This window comes from Seriola lalandi, unplaced genomic scaffold, assembly GCF_002814215.2.
Source record: "Seriola lalandi dorsalis isolate HSWRI2012SDOR001 ecotype SW California unplaced genomic scaffold, Sedor1 jcf7180002054464, whole genome shotgun sequence".
Taxonomy (NCBI): Eukaryota; Metazoa; Chordata; class Actinopteri; order Carangiformes; family Carangidae; genus Seriola; species Seriola lalandi.
Genome location: NW_019525017.1, coordinates 290,961 through 310,790, shown reverse-complemented (window position 1 = coordinate 310,790; position 19,830 = coordinate 290,961). Strand labels below are relative to the sequence as shown.

Here is a 19,830-nt window from a genome sequence, read left to right as displayed (position 1 = left end):
CTATCGGAAATCTCGCCATCATGCAGATGTAGTCCGTTCTCTGATCTCTGAGCTGTTACGTTTAAGGTGCGGAGGGAGTATGGATGCCCATGCCAATAACCAATCACAAAAGTAATCTTTTTTTCATTAATTCATTAACAAATCCGTGGCATTGTTTACCTTTTTTTCTACAGCAAAATGAAAAAATACTGGCGAAAGTTTCTTGTTATAATGCCAGTTTTATATTTGATATTGTGATGATTAACACATTAAAATAAATAAAACATAAAATAAAAAAACCTTAAGCCCATTTAGGAGATTCTTGTGTAGCTTTCAATCACATTCCATGGTCTTCATCGGCAGTTGTTATGGCGGTAAGTTTTCTGATGTGGATGAAGTACCCCATCTGCATGACTGTGAGATGAGTCTGAAAGTTCCAGAAAAACTCAAGGAACACCATAAGATGTGATTGAAAGCTCCAGGAAAACTTCTTCCAAAGTCAAGAATCAACTTTCATGTTCAATTTTCAGAGCTATTTTGCCACTTTTATCTTTGTCCGAGAATACTCACTATTTAGGTTAATGAAATTTTAAAATTATTTGATGTTACAGCAAATCATACAAATAAGGTTTGCATCTGGATGGTGAAACTGTTTTATGCCGTAGCTGTCTCAGCATTAGTGCAAGGTAAAAGAAACAGCCATGCAAAACGGACACCATTTTATCCCAGAAACTAAATACACACACACATGAATTTAGGGTTTATTATTGTAACCATAACAATAAGGTGGATCTCTCTTTATTTTGACCATCAATTCAATCATAATTGTTCTTTTTATCACAGGCAATAGTTATAATAGTGCACTTTTTATATTTAAATTATGATACAGACATTTCTTTTTTTAAACACCTTATTCTACTGACCCTTATGAATGGAGAATAGTTTACAATCTTAGCCAGAGTTGGGCCAATGAAAGTGAAGGTGATGTGGTGATGAGACAGATGAAACTGATGATGGTGAGCAATCATAAAGTGTGTGCGGACAGTGAGGCAAACAACTTCATACAGTTTCTCTTGTGACAATGGCTACACAACAGGAGAAGAGGCGGACAGACAGGTCAAAGGGACAAGGCATAAAAGCAAGAGATGAAGCGGAATTAGCAAGCATTCAATGCGTGTGAGAGAAATTATGTGCCTGTTAGGGTTTGGCAATGTTAATTAATTTAATATTCTTGGGTCAGTCAAAATCTCCGTACCTACTCAGCTCAAAATGCAATCGGCTCACTCTCAGTCAGCCATCATCCTCCCGTCTCACACACACATTCCAGTTACCAGAGATAAGCGTGACAAAAGAGATATGAGCTATAAACAAAGATCACTGGAGAAGTAATGCTTGTCAGTACTGCTATCAAAACCATTCCTTTGCATGGAAAGAAGCGCTCAAAAAATAAAAAAGAGTGGGTAATGAGAAATGAAATAGAACAGGTTTCTTTAACTGGCTCTTGACATATTTTCTGTAAACAAATACATGACACAAATGATATGACCAAATAAATAAATAAATAAATAAATAAAAATAGATGAATAGATAAGTGGACAAATATAAAAACAAAAAATACCATTAAAATAAACAACTGTAGCACTGTGTATCTCTCTGAAAACATTCTGCACTTTTGTTGCATATTGTGCTGTATGGAAGACTGGTGATGAACGTCGACTAGTCTGATAGAGTACTGGAGTAATACGTGACTGTCCGAGTTGCTACGTCTGTTTGCCGAATGGTGCGACTCTCGGTGATGAGCGTGAGTGCAGCGATGGACTACTTGGCTTGTTGGTGAACACTGAAGTGAGGAGCATGGGGTAAGGAGACTCTTTGCTTGCTTCCCATTCTGAAGTCCTGTTCAACAAGGAATTGACATCGCAAGCCTTTACAGTCCGGCATCATGAAAATGTCCATTGATGAATATTTCCTTTGTGTTGTGTGTGTTTTTTTTTTGTTTTTTTGTTTTCCTTTTATTTCATTCTGAGTCAGTACGTGAATACTATGGCAATAGGAGACAAGCTCGACGAGAAAGGTGGCTTCTGTTTGATCCACAGGTCAGGAATGTTCTTCTCATTCAATCTGGGCACAAACAGCTGTGATGAGGTTCATGGAGCTATTCACGCATAGTTTTTTTTTTGTTTTGTTTTTTTCTTCATATAGTAATGTTCATATTTCTGTTCAAATCAAAAATACTTTTCTTCAGAGCAACAGCGGTCCAATGCAAAAAACATAGATGCATTGTTTCATATTGTCTCTGAGTAAAAAGAAAATATAAAAGAATCAAAACATTTAACTTGAAACAAATACCTGCCAAAAAGCAACTGGTCAGCTTCCACTTCCTAACACTGCAGAGTGTTTTCATTTACTGTCTTTACTGCTATCACTGTGCTACTGACATCTTCAAAAGAAATATGTAAACATAAATAAAAACTAAATAAAAAAATATTTTTTTCACATTCACTTACTTAGCTTACTTTGTTGGTTTTCATTACCTCAGGAGAAGACACTGCTGGAATTCCAGGATGTCATTTCTCCTGAGAAAGTCAGGACCTTTTGTTCAGCTCGCCAGCACTCACTGAAGTGGTAGCAGGTTGCTAACTCTTTAGGGTTCATCTTCTGAGATACATCTATATGTCTTTCAGTATGGATTGGTAATTGCGTGTTGCTTGATAGTGATATGAGTGCACTGGTTAATTTTAAGAGTAATCTTGAGAACCATCACAAGACTATTATTTCTTTTTGGTGTCAGATACTGTATTACAATGATATGGTAGACTAGTCTATCTGATCATGTCAGCATCCTTTAGCAGGCTGATTTGCTAACTGGCATGCACATTAGCACTTCAAAATTCCTAGTTTGATCTGTGAAGCTGTATCTATGATGGATACCAAACTGCTCATTCACATATTATTTTTTTCATTAAAGGGTGATTCCCTAACACTTCTTTCTCATTTAATGGTAGGAATCCTGGTGATCCAAAAGATCAAGAGAATGTTGAGAGTTGGAAAAAAAAGCATGATGGGGAAAAGGCTCAATCCTTGCTATGGTCAAGCACCTTCAATAACTTAGTCAAGGAAGAATAGGAGTAGCTCATGGCTTGCAGGGATACTTGGAGATGAAGTTATACTGTCTTCTTTCTGGTGTAGTTCAGGCATCCTGCTGCATGGTCTCACTTTCTATCCTACGGTTGGGACTGGGTTCCATTGGAGGACAGCAGTCGGGTTCTCTCTTTTGCCGAGCCTCTGCGCTGCAGAACTCCCCCGCTGCCTCCTATGCCTCCGCCATCTGTTCGGTCGCCCCACTCGCACCTGTCGCCCCCACCCTCGGAGCGCCTCGAGTTTTGGCGGGTGGGGGTCCCGTGGGGCCGGCCGTTCTTCTCATCTGGGAAGGGATCAGGAGACGAGGACAGGAAAGTCACTCTTAACGTACACATTCTACAGTGCCTAAAAATGTTGGTTGGCTGAGCCTGAAAAATTAGCACCATCCTTTTTTTTTCTGTTCAGCAGTTTAATTGAGGTGGACACTGCTGTTCTCCTTTGGCCACTATCGATGATGGGACCCAAGAAAAAAATACTGTTAGAATAGAAAACAACCATGTCCCTAGAAAAACCACTGATCAAAAGAAATTCAAAACAGCTTGGACCAAAAATAAAAAAAAATAGAGGCAGAAAACTGAACACAGACAGAAACCATCATCCTCCTCTGTAAATACTAAAAGAAGTTTCCAGCACAAGGAAAGAATAATGGGTCATGTGATTATTTAACATTAAATTAAAGATATTTCAAAAGAAAAAAAAGGCGTTCATTTGCAAATATGCAGAAGAAACCGCCCCAGTATGTACCTAGATGAATAAAGTCAAAGGAGGAAAATGTTGACTTTTTAACTCGGGCGTGTGCACAAGTGTGTGTAAGCAGTCTCACCAGATAGGGCTTGCACCATGGGCTGATCATGGGAGCTGAGAAGCTGAGCTTGAATCGTTTCCACCACTCGTCTGAACCTGCGACTTGGACCTGGAGATGAACCAAGGAGCACAGATCTAACAACGGCTAGGTATCATTCTAAAAATATTCATCAGATGCATCAGCACTCAGTGTCTGCACAAAATCCAGCCTAATATACCTCTCAACACTCAGGGATTCCTTTCCCAAAATGTCAAACCTTTGCTTTAAGTTGGTACACCTAAAACTGCACCCAAAATATAAATATTTTTTAAGTTTAATTTAATTGGTAGTTGAAGGGGTCAAACATCGACTCCACTCGCCTGATATGAGGGTGAACGTCACGCTGTAGATTCCGGTCTCCCTCCTGCTCTCCCTCTCGGTCCTCTCCCTGTCCCGCTCCCTCTCGCCCTCTGAGAAGGCAATGTCCACCTGGAACTTGACGGGCTTCTGGAAGACGGAAGGGCCGCCGGAGGACTTGTACTCGGCCCGGAAGCTGGTCTGGGAGAGGACGCTGTGACTGAGCGATGGGATCTGTGTGGTGGGGAGACAGAGAAGAAGCAGAGAGACCGACAGACTTACGAGGCGGGAGAGGTACGGGGGCCAACGTGAGTATAGGGAGACAAAGGGCGAGGGTGAGGAGAAGAGAGAAAGAGTGAGCCATTGGTGAAAGCAAAAGTGAGCCATTAACGTGCCACGAGTGAGCAAGACTGAAATAAAAGAGAAAACTGAAATAATGAGAGAAATGACGCACGTGCAGCATGAGAGTGCATGTGAATACCTTACAGCTTTGCCAGTGAGAGCCATGCTTTCTACAAACGAGCTTTGATTGTGAGAGGTGTGAAAGACAGAGCACATTAGATACTCACAGACAGGAAGGCGTGCACAATGTCAGCTTTGACAGAACTCAGAGGTTTGTCTCTGATGACCACAAAGATCTGCTCCTCTTTCTCCAAGCCGATGAAGTTTCCAAACCATGACTTCTTAGCCAGCCTGGTAGCCAGACAAAAAAAATAGAGTGTGAGCAAGTACGCACAGCTGAGGAAAACATCCGAAAGCACAAAGACACAGCTTTCTTCAGAGAAAACAAGTGACACCTCAGCAATAATCTAGTTTAGGAACTGAGACTTACTCAGGGCTGGATTCTGGTGTTAGACTGGACATGTCTTCTGATGTAGGAACTAAAAGAGACACACTGGTGTTAAAATCAAAGTTGGTAATATAAGACTTTTAGCTTAAAGCTGGGGGAAAAATATTGGGATATAATCAATTGCTATTACAGTGATCTAGAACACTGTAGTCTGAGAGAATGAGAGAAAGTTAGAACGGAGGAAACCTGTGATGACACACGTCCAGTTGTTCCATAAAAGTCCCACACATGCGGAACTCACCTTGCAGCTTACGGCGATGGAAACGAGGTGAACCCAGCAGGTTGTTCTTGAAAGAATTGAGGCGAGTCCTCCAGTGGGCAGAGCTGCTGGCCGCCATGCCGCTTCCCCCTCCTGGGCTGGAGGGCGGGGTCAGCGACAGCGAGCCCACCCCTCCCCCTCCCTCCGCCCGCGAGGAGGACGAGGACGAGGAAGAGGAGGGCGGGGTGGAGGAGGGGTGGTGAGGGTGGTGGACAGGGGTGCCCAAGGGTGTGGGCAACGGAGAGCCCTGGGGAGTGACCTGCGGCACAGAGTGGGCAGAGTTTGGGTAGAAGCTCTTAGTCACTGACTTTAGGACAGAGGACGAAGGGAAGAAGAAACGGGGGATGGGTGACAGGAGCGGGGAAGGGGAAGGTGAGCGGGAGGATGGGTTGTGCAGAGGCAGGGATTTGATGGGCTGCAGATGGGGTCGGTCGGCGGGTCCCTTGGTGGGCAGGGTCTGGGTCTTTGGGTTGGGGGGAGCTTTGGGCTTGTCATGAGCCCGTGTTGAGCGAGGAGTACTGGCGCTTCCCTGTTTGGGCTCCTTTGTGAGGGGGGTAGCGGTGGCAGAGGTGACGTCTGATTGGCTGAAAGTGAAGACGGGGCTCTGATAGGACTGGGGAGTGGGTTTTGTGGGGTGGGGGGGGGTGGGAGAGATGGAAAACAAGAAAGAGAAGGGATGGAACATGGAGAAAGGATGGAAATGAATATCATGCTCTCATGACAAAAGAGTGCAACTTGTGAGTAGTGAAAGCGTCAAATTCAATTACACCAGTGCTGATTATAGAAGCTTTCATTTCGGCCCTATAATCTTTTGTATGTGCCATTTATATCTGAAGTGAGTGATTAAGTGAGGGTTTAGTGAGAGTTTAGTGACAGTTGTGGTAGTGACAGGGTTAAGAATACAGTGACAGAGGACAGTGGTAGTGAAGGAGTTAGTGTACCTTTATATTAATTAATATGTTTAATATGTAATTAAATCCCCAAAACTATAAAAAATTATCTAATTTAAAGGTTCTATGTTCATTTTCCAAACAACTGCGCAAACAGCTAGTCCATGCATGGTGAGGAAGAGAAGTGATATGAAGACAGAAGAAAAATGCCACGCAAACGCCCCGTTGGGTGAGCGATTTAAATCTGAGGGACTGGTATTGCGATGATGTGCAAAAATGACAGAAGGGCTTGGTAAATGGACATTTCAGGGGGTTGTGAAGTGTGGTTAGAATTTTCTTAAAGCAGGGCTGGCTGATATTGGCAAAGAAATGATGCGATAATTATCACAGAATACTTATATTAATAGTTTACTATATAATTATTAGTAAAGCATTCAAAATTACACATAAAAAGATAAACACATGTCCATACAAGTGAGTCTAATGGTTTATATAAAAAAAATATATTATTTAAAAATGATATACTTTGAAGAGTTTAAGAACTAATTCTAGGTAGAATATTGTTAAAACTCAATTAATCTTGAGCTGATAGTGGATTATTGGCCAGACCTAGTTTAACACAATTGCTATACAGTGCTGTTGTCACCCAGCTGTCTGTATGTCTGTATGGTGCAAATCTGAACACAATGCACACTCTGGGTCGCGATGGACATGCTAACTGTGTTGGGTCTGCCGCTTAGAAAACGCTGCAGCACATGAGATGAGTACCGAGGCCTTAACTGTAGAGCTGCTATGTTACAGTGGAGAGTTAATTAATACATATTCATGTTGGAAATTAAATATTTTATAATGCATGCTTGTATCGTGTTCAAGGATAGTGAAGGTAATCAAAGCTGCAACAGTGTGTAGAGTTTGTTAAAAGTTGGCCAAGAGGCCCTTACCCTGGGACTGCTGAGAGGGCTGGAGGAGAGACCAGTGGAGGCTCCGCTGACAGAGCGAGACCTGACGAAGAGACCAGAGGTCAAAGGATTGTTAAAAAAGAGCAGAAATGTCAGACTGAATGCATTCTTGGTATTCAACGTTTAGATTGTGTGTACTTTATATGTGTAAGCATAACATACTGTACCTCTGGCTGTGTGCAGCTGTGTCCAGGGCCCTGCGAGGCGGGGTGGGAGACCCCTGCTCAGTAACACTCAGCACCTCCAGGCTTTTCCTCTCAGGGCGGCAGCGGCCGTGGCGCGTCAGCATAGGAGAGTCAACGCGCTTTCGTGGAGGGTCTGCTGAAGAGCGCCACCATAAAGTTGTTACAGGATTCACTGACACCAATCTTAGCAGTTTGAAGCTTGAGATGCATTTTTTATTAGAATTATATGTTATGTAACTGCCATACAGAAATAAGTCCACTCTCAAAAAGATGGCCTGTTTCTTTGCCATGACAGCAGTATTATTCAACTGTTTCTAATAAGCACTATGGCTCCCTGTTCGTAAGACATGTCGCATCTTCACCATCCCTCTCCCCGTCGTCACTCTGTCACTGTGCATTTATTTTCTCTTTTGCGGTTCTGAAAATTATGATCATGTTGAAAGTGATTTTTTTCCACAGGCCCTTCGCTCACTGCGCCATCTGTGACTGTGATAAACTTAGCTTCCTTTGCACTGGCAGAACGGCTGCCCTCTCCCAGTTTTGTCCCATAGAGAAATTCTGCAGACATCCTGCAAAGTCTGGTTTGAACATTGCACATGACAAAAGACTTAATGTTTGTAAAATATTATACATACTTTACACACATAAAAATTTTCACTGTCTAACACTATTTTCAAAGACAACACTAGAGCAGTGTCAACAAAGCCAACCAGAGGGCACTTTGGGCACAAACTTCTGTCTGTTTTCCATATTCCTTCATGTTTTATTGCTAATGGTGGAGATCACGGGCTAATGATTACCAGTGCAAATTATTTAATCAAAAAATGAAAAACATTTAAAATGTCAAATAATATAAAATCAATTGGCAGAGGTAATGAGTACCTGTGTATAGCACCGGACTCACAGACACAGATTGCTTCTACGAATCTGAGGTTGAGAAAAGCAGCTTCCTCCTGCCCCCTAATGACTGACCTACGTCATTGCGCGGTGGCAAGTCCTCATCCTCATAGCTGGGGTAGCGCTCTTTCCTGTCCAGCAGTAGGTAATAGATCATCTTCTCCTGGTTTTCTCTGAAGAAAAAAGAAAGCAAAGAAAGAACCTCATAAGAGAAGACGTTAAAATTTAGAAAGAATGATACAGAAAGGAGCAATACTATATGTGACTATGGTAGACAGCTCTGCTTAAAAAAGTCCGTGTAAAATAAAACAGGATGGACAGAATTATCATCTGTGCACCTCAAAATATAGCCACATACATACTCTTTTTCACGCTATGTTCCTAAAGCTGAGTACAGACTGAAAACATCATAACGAGACTGCAAACGCAGTCGTTTTTAAGCACAAATGTATCTTTCTCCTTCAATATCACTTCCTTGTGATAAACCCTTTTGTTTTTTTTTCATTAAAGGAGCACCTGACTGAACAATTAGTTTGATATTTGTGAGGCTAGATATTTTTTCGGGCAGGCCACTGTCACAGGTCTTCATCTTGCAAGCTTTAACCCCGAGGCAAATAAGTCAACCTGACTCAGAACAAGAGTTTCATTGTGGCATGATGGAGAGGAAACCGTGTCCCTTCTCTGCTTTCAGACAGCACTCAAAATGTCTGTCCACAATACACAGGGGTCAATAAAAATCAGATGCTGACACTCATTAAGTACATTACTGGGTAACCAGAATAAAAGTAACTCCTGTACATGACCCAATAAAACAGTCCTGAAATAGATGTTACATTTGTGTTATTGACACTGTGTCAGACTTTTTTTATATTTCTGCAACTCCACAAATGTAAACCAGATAGATAAAAACCTCTAAAAAAAACATTTGATATAATGCAGTTTTCCTTATCACAACATACCATAAACCTCAACAACAAGTAAGGGAGTAGAGTTTATTGCCCTAAGTTGCATAAATGTTTTGAATTTCTAGTCACTCAGTGCACAATCAGGCACTCAGAGACACAGTCATGGTTGGAGTTGAAAAAAAAAAAAGCTTACTCTTCACATTGCAAATCACGTGTGAGCTTGACTCGGTCCCGGAAACAACCCAGCGAGTGCATGCTGTCCAACACATCTGGGTCCAGCTCAGTCAGGGACAAGATTCGCCTCACACACACTCGCCTGGGAGGAGGCTGCTCAGGACACGGCTCGTTACGACCACCCCTGGGAGCCACAGGCGCACACACACATAGCACATAATGAAGCACACATGAATGACAGATATAACATACGTGTATATGTTTAAATATGATGCAACATAAATTTAAATGAATATTTCATTCAAAAGTCGCAAACGTATATACTCACTGATACCAGGCGTGTTTCTGGATGGCCTCTAGCTGTAAGGGGTGACAGGGCAGATGGGGCCATTAGTAACTACAGTCTGCTAACAGCCAGATGGCCACAAAGCTATGCTGTGTAAACAGTTCACTCCAGATCTTTTTCACAGGCATAAGACACCTCGTCAGTTCTAAATATTGTATATTAAAAACTTATAAAAAATTGATAATTTTGCAGTGTTTATTGTTTTTGAGAACTTAACAGAAAATCATGCAACACTACGTTTGCTGGAGAATATATTATAGATATATAGGTATATTTGATGGTGGTCACAAACACTGACATTGTCCCACATATGTAGAATAAGATCTGAGTTCCCATTGACATACGCCCATTGATTGTTCTTCTGATTCTAATAATACATGAAAACATAAAATCCTGGCACAGTTACACCTAATACACACTGATGATGCAATCCCTTGATGTAAATGCAAACCCCCCCCCCCACCGCGCATATGAGCACAGTCTCGTACCGTGAGCCTCTTTTCAGGGTTGACCTCAATCATGCCCTTGAGCAGCGACTGGCAGTCCGGGGGGATGAAGTGGGGCATGTGGAACACCCCGCTCTTCACCTTCTCCAGGAGCTGGCGTAAGTTGTCGTGGTCAAAAGGCAGGGCACCCTATACGAGAACAGGAGCGAGGGAGGTAAGAGTGAGGACGGAAAAACAGATGTGACAAAATAAGCTTGAGTAAGAACTGCAAACACATGAGAGAGTATTTAAAAAGGGACCAAACTGTATTGTGAAAACAGGAGTAAAAGACTTACCACCAACAGAGCAAATAGGATGACCCCACAGCTCCACACATCTGCTCTCCGCCCATCATATTTCTCCCCCTGCCAAACACAGAATCCCATTCAATTCATTCACCACTGACCATGTGAAAACACAAACGAGCGTTAATCGCTTAAATTCACTGAGATAATTTCAGCTGAATTAAGGCTCATCGAAGACTATATAATCTTTCATTATGGAAAAGAAATCTCCACTAAATGAAACATTGTAATCCATTTTAATCGAGCACTTAGACAATCTCTGTCCAAAACACTGTAAAACCATCTTTTCATTGATAGAACTGGATAATCTTCTTGTATGCTGAGTGCCCTCAAGAACAACTCTTACTGAAGATATGCCTTCTTAAAAATAGAATCTGTTTCCATTAAGACTTATTAATTATTCCTCCCAATTTTGCAACAATTAGTGATTTCTTTGTTTTTAGCTCATGCAGCTTTGTAGCTGTGTATGTGTTTGCTAAATGAATAATGTATTAATAACATTTGCTAATTTTAATCATAAGCCAACATTTGAGGAAGACACTGTGCAAGAGCAGGACTCTCACCCGTATAACTTCAGGGCACGCATAATGTGGTGATCTGAAATGAAATAGAAAAGTGTTAGAAGCAACATTACTATGCTTACAATTCTGGACAGTCAAACTAGTAAAATAAACGCACTATATAAATGTAACACGTGTGTGTGTGTGTGTGTGGTACTCTGTATATAGGCAGAGCTATCACTGTTGATGTAATGTCTTCAGTAACTACTGTACTCTTTATTGTGTTACATTCCAAGTCCCTGAAATACAAAATATGACCCTTTTTTATGTGAGTACACATTATTTCTGAACACACACACAGAGAGTTGGTACTCACCCACAGCTGGTCTCTAACAGACTGTCTCCCACCTGTAGGGAGGCCATGCCAAAGTCAGCAATGCGGATGTTGTTCTTCTCATCCAGGAGCAGGTTCTCAGGCTTCAGGTCTCTGTGACTGCACAAACACAGAAGAAACATTTCTGCTTAACTGCAACAGCATGGGTTTTGAAAAGAGGGCTTTAATATTGGCTCATGCTCATTAATTTCTTGATACTAAAAGTCTGTTTGCCAAAAAGAAATGTAGGAAAGTGTCTGCAAACATCAAGTCTGTAAGAGTAATGGTTTATTAAAGATACATTTTTGATGTTACTGACTAAGGCAGCAGGAATTTCTAAATTATTCTGCCATAACATGTCAAACTGGCATCATTTCTTTATTGTTTCAGGAGAGGGCTAAGAATCAACAGCAGTGGAGCAAAATTATTTGTTTTCCTTTCAGACCAAAGGCCCCCAAATAGTTTAGTAACTTAGCAGAGGAACCCGAACGATCGCCCTGACCCAAACCACAATTTAAGAACCAGTGCTTTATGCAAAAACTAACCAGATGGAATGACTGTGGCAGAAATCCAAAGCAGAGATGATCTGCCTGAAGAACTTCCTGGCCTCTTTTGGAGTCAGCCGGCCCTTCTTCACCAGGTAGTCAAACAGCTCTCCTCCTGACACATGCTCCAACACCAAGTACCTGCCGACATATAGAGACAACAGTGTGATCTGAAACTTTCATCCAGAGAGATAGGAGGAGGACTAAGGGGGAAAAAATTAAGACACTCTTAAACTGCTAGATACTACCAATTCATTATGTTGGATTCTAGGATCACAATACTGAGATAATTTACCTTTTTTTATTTACTCACTGTCAGCCAACTTGCCCATCTACTCCAGCAGCTGTGTTAAAGCATTTTTGCAAGTATTTTTTTCCTCAAGATAGATCAAAACCTTTTTGGCATAATTGTATGAGATGAAGGAAAAGTGAGAATTACAGTGATGAGAGCAGATTAATATAGTTCTTAGAATAATATTTATACTCATCCCACTCCAAAGTTCAGTATTCAGCAAGAAAAAAAAGCATGCAAACTGCAGTGAGCCCAAATGTGAGGCTCTTTTGAATGCAGAGGGAACTCACAGATATTTGTTATTTTCGTAAACATCATGCAGCTTCAACACATGCGGATGCTCAATCAGTTTCAGAATGGCAATCTCCCTCTCAACCTGGTTAGAGAGAAGAGACAGATACAAAGAAGAGGAAAGAGAAAGCAATGAAGACACTAAAGCAGAGCACACGAGCCGGACAGTGTCATTTTTTGAAGCAACAGAGCTGAGGTTAATTAATGCATTAATGCAGAAGTTAAATATAGAAAATACGGAGCAGCTTATGTACAGCACAACACACGTTGCCATATACAAAATTAGCATTGTTATCATCTGTGTGAACAACAGCCTCAACAGCGTGATACTGTACCTTCATCAAGACTGACTCAGACAGCTTCTCTCTGTTGACTATTTTGATCGCTACCTTCTGACCCGTAATACAGTGGACCCCCAGCTTGACCAGTCCTGAATGAATGAGATGCAAAAATAAGAGAGAAGCAGGCATGAAACACAGAAAAAGGCCTCGTCTACCATATCTAATTCTACATAAAATAGTAGCTTTAAATTATTTGTCACATTTCAAGAAAGTTTTGTCATTTCAAAACAAGAGAAAAAAATCTGTTGTACTCACCTGTCTGCCCCTTCCCCAGTGTTTTTTCCAGTCGATAGGGCCCAACATATTGAGCTGACTGACTTAGAGACAGTTCCTTACTCATACTGCTCTGACTGGAGGCTAATACACTACTATTACTACTACTACTACTACTACTGCACTGTGATTATTGCAAGTACTTTGATATTATACAGCTTACTGTAAGATACAAGATGGTGCTCAACATAGAATAACGACTAGCTTTTATTTCAGTGATAACACTGCTACTCTGAAGTTACTGGGTGAACATGTAAATAAACGCAAGCCAGGGCTGATTTACAACATCTGGATGACAAATGAACATTCTTCATCTAAACCTGGTTAATAAACATGGCTAAATATCTTGCTCTGAAGCACGGTAAACATGTATATCATTGATATTTAACAAAAACAGCGTGCTAGTGATAGACTAAAGCTGAAAAACTGAGATGACAATAAGTTACTAAGCTGTTTTATGCGTTAAATACAGACAACTACCATAAAGATAAACATGACAAGGTAGGAAAACTAATGAGTTTTACTTCTGTACATTAGTTTATTTGTATAACTTGCACCTTGTTATATGTATGACGTTAACTGTATGTGACGGGTAATAAGAAAATTATCGCAGTGTAACGTTGACGTTATATAGCCTTAAAACAAGAAGGTTTTTTCACGTCTGGTACGAAGAATATTGTCATTTGGTGGTTGAGTCTTGCAACAAAACGTCAAATACGTCAAGTTGATGTTAGAACTGGAAATTAAATCAATTTTATTCTCTCTGTCAGGCCTATTTTACAGGTGCAACAACATGCTATTTTAGCCTCGCCGCCGCTCTCCCACACAGCAGCGAGGCTAGCTTGAGTTAGCCTCAACGCCTTGACCAACGGCCGTCTCGCCCGCGCCGCCTGTCAAAAAGACCCACACCTCCTGAAGTTTCTAGGCATCGCCAAACGGTAAGATTCATCGGACGGCCGCCACATTCTCACAATATTTCGAGGTGAAACGCGTATTCCTCGCCAAACAACCATCTTTAGCGTAGCGTAGTCCTCCCCCTCCCTGTCTCTCCCCGTCTCTCCCTCTCTACATCCCTGCAAGTGGCGGATCACAGCATCTTCTCGTCTCTCCTTTGGCGTGTCCTCCTCCCTCACCGGCGGATACACAGGTGAAAAAAAACACAGAGATCCGCAGATCAGCCCGCACTATTATCGACTGCCTTATTCCCCTCCTCACATCTGATTATAGTTCACGCAGGGTAAAGGCCCCCTGTATTATACTCCCTTCGGTCTTCTTGCCGTAAATCGATATTTTCTCTCTCCTCTTCCTTCCTTCGTCTCACTCGCATCAGCATCCGGGTCCCACTCCCTCTCCATCCTCTCTCCTCTTGCCTCCCTCTCCTCCCCCGCCCTCCTCCTCTTCCTCCTCCTCCTCCTCCTCCTCCCGATCATCTTCCACAAAATACGCTTATCTCTGCATTCACCTCAGAACCGGCCACACTGTGGGCGAAGTGAGCTGCTGCGGACACCTCCCTCATTATTATTACGAAAGACATTTTGTAAACATCGCCAGAGGGCAGCGGATGGGACGCTGCCTGTTAGGGGACGCTTTGACACGGCTCTGTCCTCTCAGAATCACCGGTGTCACGTAGGTGGTGTTTAGCTTTCAATTTAGTCTGATATGAGGCATCAATTCTGAGATGTCGCATAACTTTGAGGTGTACCACAGAGAATTGAATGAAATGCAGTCGTGGAAGCATTTGGATCTTTTGCTAAAGTAAAAACAGCAACCTGCACTCCACTACCAGTGGTTCAGAGTCAATAACCTACTTTACTTAAGTACAGTTCTTCTTCTTCACAACTACATTTGTTTACTGACTATAGTTACTTTTCAAATATCATTCATATTTTACATACAAAACATAAAAATAAATGTATACAATACCATGCATTGTTACAAATTAAACCACTCAGCAGTATGTAATGTAATTAATTAAATAAAATAAAATACATTGCAGTATTTCTACTTTGACTCAAGGACCCAACTACATCTTCTAGTCCTGCATTCATGATCATTTTACTCAAGTAGAAGTACAGAAATATTAACAGCAAAGTCGGTCAAAATAAAAGAATTGCTCCTGCTACACTAATTAATTAATTATTATTATTATGACTGTGCAGAAAGATTTTTGGTTGGATTTTAATAAATTTTTGTATTATTGTACAGTTTGATCTATAAAAATGCAACATACTTTATAAAATGGTCATATGTTTTGTATTGTATGTAAAATGTTAATGTTTTAACTAGCCTAACGTTTAATAGCTGTCAAATAAATATAGTCGGGTAAAAAGTGAATTATTTCCCCCTAAAATGTAATGGAGTAGAGGAATGCAGTGGCATAAAATGGAATATTCAAATTGTACTTTGGGACAGCACCTGAGTAAATGTACTTCGTTACTTTCAACTGCATCTGTTTCATTATTGTGTGCTCCTTTGATATTTGCTTATTGTCACTGAAAACATGTCACAGTAAGAAAAGCAAAGGTGTAGATAGTAAAAATGAATGATGGCAGAATTCCATTTAGCTGCCAATAGTACCCCATAAAAAGGGGGTGATTTAAACCTCACCTCCTCGTCTGGAGGGGAGGGGGAAACTGAAATGTTGGGTGCTGTTTTAAATGGATAACACAGAGAGGACAGTTTAATGAATATAAAAAAAACAATAAAAAAGAGTAAGTAGGACATTTGAATGTATTATCTGTAAAGTACCTTGAAAAATCTCTAAAATCTCAATTTGAAATGTTGTGTGTGGGTGGATAATTCCCCAAAGCCTATCTTCATCTGTGCATAGCTGGTTAATTTGCACACAGCCAGGAGGATTTGTCTCCAAACATGGAGCAGAAATAGAATGGAAAAGATACTCATTCTACTATTTTCTGGCTTGTTCTGATGGTCCTCTGAGATCAAAATAGGTCTACATCAGTGCAGTGAATGACACACCTTGCAGGAGAAAATATTCTCCTTTTTTTACTGTAAGAGGAAATGAACATTTAAGACAGATACACTGTAAAAAAAAAAAATCATTCTCTGTTTGGTTTTCCTACAAGCAGCATTTGAAATAGAAGATTGGAGTCAACAAGGGAGTCCAACAAGAGAAGCTGGGGAAAGAAAAGTAGGACAAAAGTTCTCAGTCTGCAGTTGCAGAGGACAGAATGAAGTCTGGTTCATCCATAAACCTGCAAAGATACCGTACACCTTAGTTTTCTTTCACAAAAATGAATGTCTAACAACTAACTACACCCCATTCATGTGAATTCTGTCCCTCCAAAGCTTCGTCTTTAATCTCTCCTTCCAACTGAGGTTATTCTATAACAGCTTGTGAATAAATACCCTTTCCTCTCATCTATACTGAAAACAGGAGAAAACTTTTCTTCTCCAGGTCCTTCCTGACGTCTAATCTTTGTGCATTCCCACAGTTCCCACACTCATACCAGAGCTCAGACTGGAAAATTGACATTAGACTGCTCGGTGCAGGTACTAATGTGAGGATTAAGCAGAGATTAATTAACTCTTCTTAATTCCATTAAGAGCAACTACTCCAGAAGAAGCCTATGCTTGGCCAGGGGAGAGGTTCCAACCAGTACATCTAATGAATCAAGAACAATACAAAAAATGCTGAATAATAAAAAAACAAACAAACAATATACTGTGTAGTAATATTCATTGTTTTGTGCATAGCAAACATTTACAGTGCATAGATAATCAGTGTTACAGTATAGTCCATATTGTAATTATAACCTATATGAAAGAAAAATTCACAGAAGCATAAAGTATCCAGAGTTTAATATGTTTAATGTCATCACCCCCTCTTCAGTTTTGGAGATGGTTCAGTCCAATGCAAGAGGCAAGGAGGGGAATGCTGGGAAAGTGAAGGACTTTGATAAAGTGAAGCTGTGATTTAAAAAAAAATCAAAGACAGAAAAAGTTATGAGGCAGAAATAACTGAGGCTGAATATGTGACAAAATGATGTGATTCAAATCATGCAAATACATCATGATACAATATAAAACAATGTGGCATCAATAAAAATAAAAATATAGTTTCTATAGTTTCTTTTCTGTTGTACAATAGTTGTTTATTTTCCATTTTCTCCTTTAATTTTCCTTTTTCCCCTTTTAATTTTAGTCTAATTCAAATTATCCTCCATAAGCCTCTGCGTTTATCTAAAGTATAGTATCGAGTAAAGCGATGTTACAAAAGGTCAAGAAAAAAAACTTTTAAATAGAAAATCCCACAGAGGCAACACAGTACAAAAATAAACAAATCAACAAATCATGTGCACATAGACTCGTCATTTTAAACCAGACTGATATAGCTTTGACATCATGTCTTTGCCTGTCTGCCAGTGACTGCCTGATGAACATCACAGTTTACTGCTTTGTAGCTTTAAGAGATTGTTATTCTGGTTTACAAGCACTGATTATCTGTGCAAGACCCCAGGAAAAGTGTTTTACAGATGATTATTTACTCCAAATGCAGTGGGGGGAAAAACAGTTTGTAGTCATTTGTGTGAACTTACATTTTATTAAGATGTATTTCCTTATGTATTAGGAACACTCAGACAGGGTTTTTATACAGGCCTGGAAGGCATCTATCAGATCTGTACAGTTCTCCACTCCCTTCTCTCTGACACTGAAACAAAAAACAGACTTATGAAACACGTAGCACCCTCTACACATACAGCCATGTTATCCTCTTTGGCATATAACAGGGTTTCAGATAAAATTGTGGAAATTACATGATGGAAATGTGGAGACATCGGAAGCTATATCACCTAGTCCGCATAAGGAGTATCTCTAAATTTAGTCTTCATGTGCATCAAAGGGATTACAACAGTATAGCCTGATAGTAATGTATTCCAACTCAAACCTCCACAGCTGCTTTTATCTGCACTCGGTGAATTACGAGGACACGAGTGAGTAATCTGCACGGCAGCTCCACTAACACTAATCACCGCTGCACGTGGACACACACCAAATGTCTGTCGCTTCTTGAGTGCACGTAACACGAACCAACGGCCTGGAATGTGCCGGTCTTCTGCAATAGGTCATACATGTAGAAGTCTATTTCAAACCTTAGGTCTATTTATGCTCCTCAAGACATTCATGTTAGTACAAGGGCCCTCAGCAAATGCCTTTAAACTCAGTCCATTGATGTAGAGTGGATTTACTTAAAAGTTGTGAACAAGTATTCTACATTAACTCCAATTAGAGTTAATGATCTGCCCACAGGCGCTCTAACAAGTTGAGCCCAGATGAGAAGTTGATATGAATACATTGGAAGGCATGCATAGAACTCAATAAGTGATGACTGAGAATGGACAAAGGGATGTAATGGAAAGTGACTTGTATTTAACTGGAACCCAAACACAGTTAATGAATAGTCCTCGAGGGCACAAAGTTATACAAAGACACTCTGTACAGGCAATTACACTCACAAAAGACTGACATGTTGGCTGGAGAAAATGTAATTATTCATTTTAGAAGTTTGAATGTATGTGTATTTGTATAAATGCCCTGCAATTGTACATCATTATTGTCAGAACTCACCATTTGTCAACGTCCTCTTTGATAACCTGGCATGATGCTGGCACGGCTTCGTTGCAATCTGGCATTTTGTCAGAGGAGAGCTGGAGTTTGTAGAGTCGTGCTGCTGCAAGGGCTGCAGTCAAGTATGCTTACAGATTGGTTACAGAGATGGAGGGAAAGACAGTCGAGGGAGGGAGGGAGGAACCATGACAGTGACTGTGTATGATAAGCTTTAGAGAGGAAGAAGCCAAGGAATCGGAGAGAAAAAATTATCACGTGCAAGCGATTAAGATTTTGAGTTGACTAGTTTTACTATTTATTGCAATATGTGTAAGTGAGTTTTTTGTTTATGTTCATCAACCTATATAATTTATTCTTAAAATTCCTTCATTCCTGTCTTTTGTTTTATCGTCCTTCTAATGAATATGCAGATGACTGACCTTTTGATTCAACTATTATGCATTACAAGGGCCTCATAATGAATCTTAAATACTCACTACAGGGGAGCTGGCACTGGGCTTTTTCCTGAAAAGAGACTGGGGAGCCTGACTTTGTTTTATGCTGTTGTTGGCCTAAGAGGTTGAGCTGAGAGTTGTGGCATTTGTTTAACCAATGAAACACTGAATTAGCATCAAGCATGCCATCAGAAAAGATTCGACTAATATTCTAGAAATAACCCAGAATTTGCTTTTAAAGATAAAAATAAAAACAGATGGAGGCAGCATTAGTGACGTTAATCCCTGCAGGAACACGCATTTGTTTCTTATTTTGAACTCATCCTGATCCGATTGTGTAGTTACATCCATATATTGCTACATTTGAGAAATATACTGGTTTTTTTTGTTTGGGTTTTTTTTTTTTTTTTAGCATTTTGAGGTTTACTAAACACTGAGTAACTTTTTGTCCCACAGTCATAAGTTTTTCATCATACATTGAACCTTTGCAGAGCACATCTGCACGTTCATTTACATGTATGTAGCTTTTTACTGCAAATAAATAAATAAATAAATTCTTCCTTTAATGCTCATCAGAATGTTGTGATTTTAACCATTCATCATTCATGTAAACATAAAATTTTCAATGAACATATGAACTAGATTTCTTCTTCTAAAGACAGTCATAAACAAACAA

The 19,830-nt window shown here is 40.3% G+C and overlaps 1 protein-coding gene and 1 long non-coding RNA gene across 7 annotated transcripts; both read right to left on the bottom strand.

Annotated features, from left to right (window-relative positions):
* Positions 1–685: 685 nt before the first annotated feature.
* Positions 686–14,467, bottom strand: brsk1a (BR serine/threonine kinase 1a). 6 transcript variants are annotated; one of them, XM_087175360.1, is made up of 19 exons: positions 13,114–14,465; positions 12,853–12,947; positions 12,517–12,602; positions 11,935–12,075; positions 11,393–11,509; positions 11,080–11,113; positions 10,508–10,576; positions 10,215–10,361; positions 9,709–9,740; positions 9,400–9,564; positions 8,377–8,474; positions 7,387–7,540; positions 7,202–7,262; positions 5,353–5,983; positions 5,094–5,142; positions 4,831–4,954; positions 4,285–4,495; positions 3,944–4,033; positions 686–3,439 (listed from the first exon to the last, which is right to left on the bottom strand). In XM_087175360.1, exons 1-19 carry the CDS (start codon positions 13,196–13,198, stop codon positions 3,204–3,206), a joined length of 2,625 nt encoding a protein of 874 aa, XP_087031486.1. In that variant the 5' UTR covers positions 13,199–14,465; the 3' UTR covers positions 686–3,203. The 6 variants fall into 6 exon arrangements, with proteins under 6 accessions (XP_087031486.1, XP_023267118.1, XP_023267124.1 ...); XM_023411350.2 differs by having other exon boundaries at positions 686–3,403; XM_023411356.2 differs by having other exon boundaries at positions 686–3,403; positions 7,387–7,537.
* Positions 14,468–16,814: 2,347 nt separating this feature from the next.
* On the bottom strand, positions 16,815–18,857 carry LOC111658730 (uncharacterized). The gene is made up of 3 exons (XR_002761022.2): positions 18,721–18,857; positions 17,691–17,803; positions 16,815–17,061 (listed from the first exon to the last, which is right to left on the bottom strand). It is a non-coding gene; the product is annotated as an uncharacterized LOC111658730 (long non-coding RNA).
* Positions 18,858–19,830: the final 973 nt, after the last annotated feature.

Excerpts from the sequence above, each read along its gene's own strand:
- brsk1a (XM_087175360.1), bottom strand. The coding sequence starts at position 13,198 with ATGAGTAAGGAACTGTCTCTAAGTCAGTCAGCTCAATATGTTGGGCCC. Across the intron at positions 11,114-11,392 it reads CTGTTAGAGACCAGCTGTGG|ATCACCACATTATGCGTGCC; the intron begins GTGAGTACCAAC and ends ATTTCATTTCAG. Across the intron at positions 4,034-4,284 it reads GACGTTCACCCTCATATCAG|GTCCAAGTCGCAGGTTCAGA; the intron begins GCGAGTGGAGTC and ends GTTCATCTCCAG.